Below are 10,064 nucleotides of genomic sequence, written 5' to 3'. Positions count from 1 at the left end.
CATCTTTTTTGTACTTTACTAGCTGTTTATAAATAAATGATTAAGAAATGACCTTAAACTATTACAGATCACTGCAGAGTACTCTCTGCAGTGATCTGTAATAATTTGAGAGGATTGCAGTTGGTCTGGGCCACCATGCCTGTTGACCAGCAGCATACTGATGTTGGCACTGACTACCACTAGAGGGAGACTGTGTTAATCTGTTCTTTGCAGTCACATCATTTAGCCAGACGCCTTCTAAAGATCAGAGGCCGTAACAGCGTCATTACTACATCCAAGAGTCAAATTCAAACCATAATAATCATTGCATTCCTGATTCAACAATTTTACCTGCTTTTTCTTAATTTAATACATTAGCTTACAGCTAAAACTGGTCATCATCTCTGTACAGTAAACCAGAAGGATTACTCCAAGTGTGAGAACCCTAAAAAGTATACAGCTTCGCAAGTAACAAGTAAAAGCATAAAAAAGCTGAATAACCATCAACAGTTACTTTGCACTTCACAGAATATTACCTTTGGGTTTATATAAAACCCTCTCTCAGACTCACATATAACAGTCTTCCAACCATAACAGTAAGTAGCAGCACTAGTTTTTTGTAGCTTGCATCAAAAATCCAGCTTACACCTGAGTGTTGAACAGTCTGTACTGTACTGTAGTACTCAACTGTACTTCAGTTTTATTAGCAGGCAACTAATTATGCTTCAGAATCAAATATTAATATTTTGTACATTTGGATCTCAACCCCTCCGTTAAATGTGAACTAAGCTTATCTGTAGTGATATAAAGTGAAATACAAAAAAAATAAAATAGTGCTTCTTCCACCACTACTGTGTCCAATAAGATCAGTAGTCTGGATCTGTTCACTTTTGTTTTGGTAGTAGAGGTCAACCACTAAAGGGAGACGGTGTTACTGTAATCATTGCAGTCACAACATCTTGCAGAGGAAAAGACTCAAAGGAGAGATAACAGCTTTATTACCACTTTTACAAGTGGAAGGACAAAAAAAGAAAATAAAAATATTTCAGATTTTTTTGTTTATACACACACTGTGCCGATTCTCTCAACAATTTCAATTTCTCTTCCTTCTCAAAAAAAATTCTTAAATTTATGCTATTAGCTTTGAGCTAAAAAGAAGTTCTCGTCTGTGTACAAAACCAGCAGCAGTAATTATTGAATGTGTGAGCGCCCTGAAAGCACACAACATATTTAAATCATTGTCAAAATATGTGAAATTGCAATGTGCAGCACAAAAACCTGTCAAAGCAAATTAAAACATAAAAAAGTTCAATAATTATAAACTGTTGCTCTTTGTACGTCAAAGAAATTATCTTTGGGTTTGTATAAAACCCAAATGCTCTCACACACATACTACACATGACTTAAAAACACAACAGTAAGCAGCCACTGCATCAACAGTCCAGTTCATGCCTGAAGGTGTCGTGGTCTCAGTTAAACCAGGTTGTGTTAAGCTGCGTCTGTTTCTTGATGCTGGTGTCCAGCTTGAGGACTTCTCTGATTGCCATAGTAGCGTAGGTCGATGGAGGCAGCGAGAACTCCATCCGCAGAGCGCGATATTTCCCCTCTGTCAGGGGGAAGGAGAGTAGCACAGTTTACGCAGGTTGTAAACAAAACATTATTTCTTCTACTTTAAGTAGTAAAATAAATAATTCATGCTTTTGATTGTTGGATATCATACATGTCCTCCATTTATTATTGTAGTTCATTCAAAATCTGCCCTTAAAATTATCTCATTTATTGTCAGTTTCCCTTTTAAATAAACTGGGTTTATGCATACTTGACTTATGCCTGCATGTTTAAAAGTTTTAATCTATGGAAATTAAATAAAATTTTACATCCATCGTTGACACAAATCTAAACAGGCGTAAAAATAAGTTTACCTTTGTTGAAGACAGGTGCAGGTTTGTTCTCTAGTTTCTCAAAATCACTATGCACCAGAGACACCCTGGGGTCATCGTAATTAATGACCTCCCTGCACAGAACAGCGACAAATACAGGGAAATGTAGTACTACAGTAAACAGAGCAACAGTTTAACAAAGCATTCAGTAAGACCAGTACACAATTAATCTATCACTACCATTATGTTTAACTGTGAAAGAGCAAAGCACAACAGTAATTGTGATTGTTACAAGTCATGCACTGCATTGTGTGAAAAAGGCAGTGAGAGGTGCTGACCAGCTGACATCAGCGGGTCTGATGATGATGCGCCTGTAGGCTCCGGCCAGAGAGTAGTCCTTCACTTTGTGCCTCATGTTGTCGATGTCCAGCCCGTCTGCAGTGAGCAGCTCTCTGTAACCTTCTCCGACTAAAACAAAACACACAGGTATGACTGAAAATGTAACACAAAACAAAACAATTTGCACCAGAGGTACACTTCAACTGTGAGAGACAGAATGTGAAAAAAAAATCCATGAATTCACATGGTAGGATTTGTAAAGAATTTATTCGTAAATCAGGGTGGAAAATAAGTATTTGGTCACCTCAAACAAGGAAAATCCCTGGCTCTCACAGACCTGTAACGTCTTCTGTAAGAAGCTTTTCTGTCCCCCACTCGTTACCTGTATGAATGGCACCTGTTTGACCTCATCATCTGTATAAAAGACACCTGTCCACAGCCTCAACCAGTCAGACTCCAAACTCCGCCATGGCCAAGACCAAAGAGCTTTCGAAGGACACCAGGAAAAGAATTGTAGACCTGCACCAGACTGGGAAGAGTGAATCTACAATAGGCAAGCAGCTTGGTGTGAAAAAATCAACTGTGGGAGCAATCATCAGAAAATGGAAGACATACAAGACCACTGATAATCTCCCTCGATCTGGGGCTCCACGCAAGATCTCATCCCGTGGGGTCAAAATGATCATGAGAACGGTGAGCAAAGATCCCAGAACCACACGGGGGGACCTGGTGAATGACCTGCAGAGAGCTGGGACCAAAGTAACAAAGGTCACCATCAGTAACACACTACAACGGCAGGGAATCAAATCCCGCAGTGCCAGACGTGTTCCGCTGCTGAAGCCAGTGCATGTCCAGGCCCGTCTGAAGTTTGCCAGAGAGCACATGGATGATACAGCAGAGGATTGGGAGAATGTCATGTGGTCAGATGAAACCAAAGTAGAACTTTTTGGTATAAACTCAACTCGTTGTGTTTGGAGGAAGAAGAATACTGAGTTGCATCCCAAGAACACCATACCTACTGTGAAGCATGGGGGTGGAAACATCATGCTATGGGGCTGTTTTTCTGCCAAGGGGACAGGACGACTGATCCGTGTTAAGGACAGAATGAATGGGGCCAAGTATCGTGAGATTTTGAGCCAAAACCTCCTTCCATCAGTGAGAACTTTGAAGATGAAACGAGGCTGGGTCTTCCAACATGACAATGATCCAAAACACACCGCCCGGGCAACAAAGGAGTGGCTCCGTAAGAAGCATTTGAAAGTCCTGGAGTGGCCTAGCCAGTCTCCAGACCTCAACCCCATAGAAAATCTGTGGCGGGAGTTGAAAGTCCGTGTTGCTCGGCGACAGCCCCAAAACATCACTGCTCTTGAGAAGATCTGCATGGAGGAATGGGCCAAAATACCAGCTACTGTGTGTGCAAACCTGGTAAAGACCTGTAGTAAACGTTTGACCTCTGTTATTGCCAACAAAGGTTATGTTACAAAGTATTGAGTTGTATTTTTGTTATTGACCAAATACTTATTTTCCACCCTGATTTACGAATAAATTCTTTACAAATCCTACCATGTGAATTCATGGATTTTTTTTTCACATTCTGTCTCTCACAGTTGAAGTGTACCTCTGGTGCAAATTACTGACCTCTGTCATCATTTTAAGTGGGGGAACTTGCACAATCGGTGGCTGACTAAATACTTTTTTGCCCCACTGTATATGCTATAAAAACTCAACTCTGCATTATACATAGCCTATACTTACTGTGGTGTGTGGGGTAAATGACGTCAAACCCTGGAAGTGGCATCACAATGTTGTGGATGGATTGATTCTCTGCCTCCTCTGCAGACAGCACGTGTGCCGTGGCTTTGGAAACATAACATTTGGAAGATGATATTATAAGAAAGAAAAAAATGACCAGATGTTTTTTTGTTGGAACCTCAATAAGCCTTTCAGGTTTCTAATCCTACATTGCACTTGTGTTTTAATGCATCTGTATCATTCTTATGCTTTTAAAAGGTGGCCTCTCTGTGAGGACAGATTGTGCGTGGCTAAAATGAGCACAGAGCAAGTGTGACCACTACTAAATGTGATCCGCCCAACCTGAATTTGTTTAGGATAAAATGTACCCACTCTACATTAACACACTTCCTCTTCCTGAGATGATACCCAAACATAGACATGTATGTTGATCTTTGGGTGAAAATCACTTTTCAACTCATTTAAAGTTTGCTAACAAGACATTTTGTATCTCATTTACTCACCTGTACAGAATCCAGGTCAACAGCTACAGTTTACTGTACATATCCCACAGTGTCCCACTCTTAATAATCAACATTAGGCAGGTGATTTAAAGGCAAACTTACTTCCTTTGAGTACCAGGTCTCCCTTCACAGCCTTCAGACCGAAGGCTTCAATTCTGCGGCTCACCATGGTGTTCCACACTCTGCTCTGGTAGCTGTGGATGTACATCAGGCGGTTGTTCCGGGGGATCTAGAGAAGAGCAAAAGAGCGTGAGCACAAAATTTAATTTCCATTGAGGCAAGAGGTACGTCTGAATCTCTGACTGAATTGTTTCACGGGTAACTGTAACTTGTAAACAAGGAAGATTTATTTGTGGAATAATTAAGATAAAGCCTTTGGTTCTTCTGCATCAACTTGTTACAAGACTGCAATAGAAAACCAACCAGTCCAAATGCAGTGACGATGTTTTTCTTGCCATACATAGACAGGCCTCTCAGCAGCTGTCCTTCCACACAGCGCTTGTTGGGAAGCTTTTTCAGTGCTGCCTCCGGATCCTGAGTCTTTGCCCACTCTTCCCTGCAGCGGACCAGAAATTCTTTCTCTGCTGTAAAAGAAAAAAAAAACAAAAAACAAGACAATGGGAAACTTGAAATACTTTTGCAACCGCTTCAACTGCAGCAGAAAACAGAGTGAGGGTGGTACATTTACCTCCAGGACGGGGTTTCAGAATCAAATCCATCACCTCATTCCAGTCGTTTTTCAGAATAGCCCTGTCCCCAACAAAGTGAGGGAAAACACTATAGTTTATGGTCCTGTAGTTATATAATTTACGCAACAATCTCCATGTCATGACCTCACCTGCCCACATGATGCGTGGGCACAGCTGTTGTGCCGAAACGCTGCATGCCGTAGTAGTTGATGAAACCTGTCTGCTTGAGGGATGTCATTGCCTGATCAACCTGCTCGTCAGTTCCTGTGATGTTCCTGCAAACACAAAGACAAAAAAAAAATGAGCCATTAATCACTTTACCCTGAAAAGCAATAAAAAAAAATGCATCATGGTTTTGCAGGACAATTTAACTCCGTTTCCTTTAATCCACCTGGAGAAAACACTTGATCACAGTGAGGACAAAATTTCCCTTTAAACAGGAAGAAACTGCCAATAAAGGCGACCTCAGTTCAAATTGGCAGTTTAACAAATGCCGAGCTTTTAAAATCTATTTCTGAAACAAGCACTGTGTATATTAACACCTGCTGACCTTATCACCACAGTGAAATGGTTTCCCTGCAGTTCCCCCAGCTTTGGAGGGTGGTTTTTGTAGCAAAAGTTTCCGAGCTTGAGGTTCATGAGGCACTTGTTGAGGTGGGCCAGCCTCTCTGCAGTGATCCTAAGTGAACAAAGAAGAGGTTGTTATAATTACTGATCCTATGCAAGAACCCATCAGAGATAAATTATAATCAATAACAACACACATCTAACATAATCATCAGAAAAACAAAAAATATCTGCACACTAGTAACTGCAGGGCTCTGCATTATAACACTCACTTGAGCACCGCTATCTCCTGCACAGTAATGGCCCTCTTGTCCTTGGTTCCCATGTAGGAAAACATGTTGGGTCTAAGCCTAGAGAGACATCCATCATTATACATAGGGCTGCAAAACTTAACTGCAAAAAACATTTCACACATCTGTTAGTGTGTTGGCTCTTTTATCAATGAATGATCCTTACTTTTTATAAAACAAACTAAAAAACACACACGTCTCCTACCTGAGGAACTTTGAAAGCACATTGATAGCATCCATGGTGTCTTTGTTCTCCTTATACAGAACAAAGTGGCAGAAACTGCCACGGTTTTTGGGCCAAAAGTGTTTCCTTGGAGCTTTTGTGGAGACAGAAAAATGGTGTGATGAAAAACATGGTGTGATGTTTTTTAATATTAAAACATAGCATGTCCTTTAAAAGTCCCCAATATTATAGAAATACCCATTATAGATCCTGTACTTGTACTCAGTACTCAGCAGTTAGCCAACAACTTTGCTTTGGCACTCAAATCCAATCACTTTATTGCAAAACGACATGGACACATGATATTAAAGCTGATTTTACGACACAGTATTTTATCCTAAGCTAAGTGTAACCCAACTCCACATGGCTTTTAACCATTTCCTCTGGTGCTGGGAGGAGAATAAGTTCTTACCTGTAGTTGTTTTGACTTCTATCCACCAGAGAAGAGCAAAAGGAGGATAGAATAATGTTACTAAGAAAGAGATTCTTATGGTCTGTGGGTAGAGTTGTCAGGGGTGAGATCTCATGCATGGGCCTGGAGTGAAGTGTGATATTTAAACAGAAGAGCTTTCTTTTGGCCTGTGTGGCTCTGCTAATCTCTACCATCCTTTGTGGTGTTGAGTAAAGGTCTCAGTAGAAACATGCAGGTGTGTTGACCATGCTTACACAAAAGCGCATGCATCGTATTTTACTGCTCGGGCTACATGCACTGCAGTAGATAAAATATAAGCTGAAGTGAGGAAGGCATGCAATAAATTTCATTAACATTCCTAAAACATTAACTTAGTTTGGTCTTCCATCCTGAGATCCACATACCTGCTAAAGCCTTCTTCCCAGCAGCATGATAAGCCACTATAAACTTCCGCCCTTCCCTCTCTTCAGTCTTTGTTTCCAAACCAGGAAACTGATTCTTGATGGCTTTGTGGACCAATGTCCGTTTCTCTTTAGAATCATCCAGTACCTATAAATGAATAAGAACGTTACATAAAGCTGTCAGCTAGTTTTATGGATTTTTGTGTGTTTTTTTATTGGAGCACTCCTTTTAACCTGTTACCTCAATTGAGACATTTCCCTCTTTGTTCTTGAACAGCTGAAGCTCTCCAAGCTCCTTTTTCTGCTCTTCAGTTAGCAGGTCACATTCCTTTGGCTGTTGTTCAGGTTCTTGGGCTTCCTAAACAGCAGAAAAACAAACCAAAAAACATATTGGAGTGTATTATTTAACCTGATCCCGGAGTTCTCTTTAGTCTTATTTTGTTAATGCAAAGTGTGCCTTCATGATGAATCTGAGGCTTGTTAAAATAGCAGAAGAAGCAACGTTACCTCAGCCTCCGCTGGGACAGAGAGGTCATCCAAATGCACAATCTTGCCATTTTTGTTGATTTCATGCACAACAAAATCAGAATATCTGAGTGCAAAAAGCAAAGACAGTGATTGGTTACTCTTTGTTAAGCAAACTCTTTAAATCCTTCATTAACTCCAGATGACAAACAAACCTTTCCTTCAGGACTCCAGAGAAGCCTTCGTGGTCACTGACATACTTTAGGATGCCAACATCGAGCTCGGTGAGACCATGCTTCATCATGTTAGCAAATGTGTCACCATCCTCCTCTCCATCACTTGCGTCCCCCTCGGGCTCGTCCATCTCATCTTGCTGCGGAGGACCCCCATTTTCGTGATCGCTCTCAAATTTTGGTTTCTTTGATGGTGCATCATCTTTTTCATATTCCGGGCACCCTCGCTTTTCTCCAACTGGGACAACGATGGTCACAGGCTCGGATTCAGCCATTAGTGCCCAGCTGGAGCAATAAGGAATTTAGTTAACAGTATGAGCCGCACACATATATAAAACCAGAGTCTCACGGTGTGGTATTTCTGTGTGATTTGTTTTGGGTTTTTTTTTTAAACATCAGCTTGCTTGTTTACAGCCCAGCACTTTCTCCTGTTTTAGTCTGAATGGTATGCTTTATTCATTTCATTTTTTTTTTAATCAGGTTAAAGAAATGGACACTCCAATATTTTTGACTGACGGTTTGGTGTGGTGCAATAGCATGGATGTTGTACCAGTCTGTCACACTGAATACAGAGTGGTGTGTGACGCTGTCAATTTACCAAATGCTCTAGTTTCTAATGGCCTCTTTCTGCAGCCATGAACCGTGTGTAGTGATCAAAGGAGTGACCCTACAGATACAACTGACAGAACTGAAGTTTCCTCCAAAGGGTGTGTGGGCTATACCCTTGCAGATGAAATGAGGAGCTCAGGGTAGAGCTGCTACTCCGTCATACTGAAAGGAGCCACCGAAATGCGTTGGTCATCTGAATCGGACGCCTCGTGGACACTACCAAGGCGAGGCGTATTTCTGCTTTGACTGCTGCAGGGACAACCTCAAAACTGTGGAAGTGCAACACTACAGCACGCTTTGTTTTGGTGTGACGCACCAGTCAGATCTGAAGCGTGTGGCAAGATACCAGCACTGATGACATGGTATAACATCAGTACTACAACATCAGTTACCCGTTATTACGTGACTCTACGTAGAAATCTAAAGCACAAAGTATAACTGTGAATGCTACATTGCAGTATCTGCGAGTAACGATAAAATAACTAAGTGGGCATTACTGGCCTAGAAAACAATACCAACAACTTACCGTTTGTGGGACTGCGGTAACGAAATATGGCTGCAAACACTCCTTATTTTCCAAACGCCAAACACTTGCACAGACTTCCTGACGGATCCAAGCTTGAAGCAGGCGCTTAAAAGACTAAATGAAGGGGATTAGTTATCACTCAAAACTTAGCAAAGACGGCAGAGCATCTATTAGCTAGCTAACACCCCCAGTTAACGTGTTTGTAAACCTGAACTCAAATGTCGCTGGTAAAAGCAAATAATGTTAAAAAATGACTTTTGCTCTTCCAAACGTTCCCACTTACCTACCTGGATCGGGTGATATTCAGAAGAGAGCAGGCAACATTGAACGCCAGGTTTTCTCACACGTGTGTATGTGTGTGTGTGTGTGTCCTCCTCTGGATCCGGAAATGGATAATGACCTAAAGCCCTCCCACTCCAAACGCTTGGTTAAGGGAGCTGTCAATCACAAAGCTATGCTGCGTTCACGTAACCGTGGAATAACGCTCCAAAGAAACACACTTGGGTATGGAGCCTACGATACTTCCACACGTCTCTGGGAGCACAGTACTTTATATTCCAGTTAATTAATTAAACAGTCATGGTTTTATGACCGTATTATTCTATATATTATTATTATTATTATTATTTATCATTTTAAAGCGTTTTTTTTCACGCAAAACTTGTTGAATGTAAGACACCAGCTAATTATAACCGTTCACGTCAAAGTAAAAAATAAATAAATATCAGCTTATCATGTTATATCTACACTATAAAGATCCTGTCTGCCGCTTGATAGTAAAGGTTTGGTCTAAGAAGTACAAAGTCCTCAGTCCTTAGCTTAAGGCTTAAACAAGTGTAAATCTGTGATCACTGAAATGTGAAAGCATATTGGTATCCTATGCTATATGCTTTTTTAAACACCATGACAAATGTTTTACTGAATAGAAAAAAATGATTTTTTTTCGGGCTGCTGATTTTTTAAAAAGCAATTGTTTATTAAGTACTATTGAACAATACGGTTCCAGGCAATAGATGGATCAGTACATTTGTGGAGTTTCCTTTCGCTGGTATTTTCCTTTACAGTTCCTTTTAGTCTTATAAAAACAAGTGCAATGCAATCTAAAACAGGCAGAAGCACCAGATGATGTTTTGTACACAGCGGCACCGTGTCAGTTCTTTACTGTCACCTTGTGGAACTACGTGTAATTTTTCTTA

General features: G+C 40.8%; 1 protein-coding gene across 3 annotated transcripts; it reads right to left on the bottom strand.

Annotated features, from left to right (window-relative positions):
- Positions 1-212: 212 nt before the first annotated feature.
- pus7 (pseudouridine synthase 7) lies at positions 213-9,294 on the bottom strand. 3 transcript variants are annotated; one of them, XM_085167050.1, is made up of 18 exons: positions 9,156-9,294; positions 8,869-8,982; positions 7,716-8,018; positions 7,543-7,627; positions 7,277-7,393; positions 7,039-7,183; positions 6,635-6,652; positions 6,205-6,316; positions 5,982-6,059; positions 5,693-5,821; positions 5,292-5,417; positions 5,142-5,203; positions 4,877-5,037; positions 4,556-4,682; positions 3,954-4,055; positions 2,198-2,327; positions 1,902-1,993; positions 213-1,585 (listed from the first exon to the last, which is right to left on the bottom strand). In XM_085167050.1, exons 3-18 carry the CDS (start codon positions 8,006-8,008, stop codon positions 1,449-1,451), a joined length of 1,914 nt encoding a protein of 637 aa, XP_085023176.1. In that variant the 5' UTR covers positions 8,009-8,018; positions 8,869-8,982; positions 9,156-9,294; the 3' UTR covers positions 213-1,448. The 3 variants fall into 3 exon arrangements, with proteins under 3 accessions (XP_085023176.1, XP_085023178.1, XP_085023179.1); XM_085167052.1 differs by having other exon boundaries at positions 9,152-9,261; XM_085167053.1 differs by lacking the exon at positions 6,635-6,652 and having other exon boundaries at positions 219-1,585.
- Positions 9,295-10,064: the final 770 nt, after the last annotated feature.

Source organism: Neolamprologus multifasciatus, chromosome 7 (genome assembly GCF_963576455.1).
Source record: "Neolamprologus multifasciatus chromosome 7, fNeoMul1.2, whole genome shotgun sequence".
NCBI classification, from domain to species: Eukaryota; Metazoa; Chordata; class Actinopteri; order Cichliformes; family Cichlidae; genus Neolamprologus; species Neolamprologus multifasciatus.
Note: the sequence above shows the minus strand (reverse complement) of the source record. Positions and strands in the feature narration are given on the sequence as shown.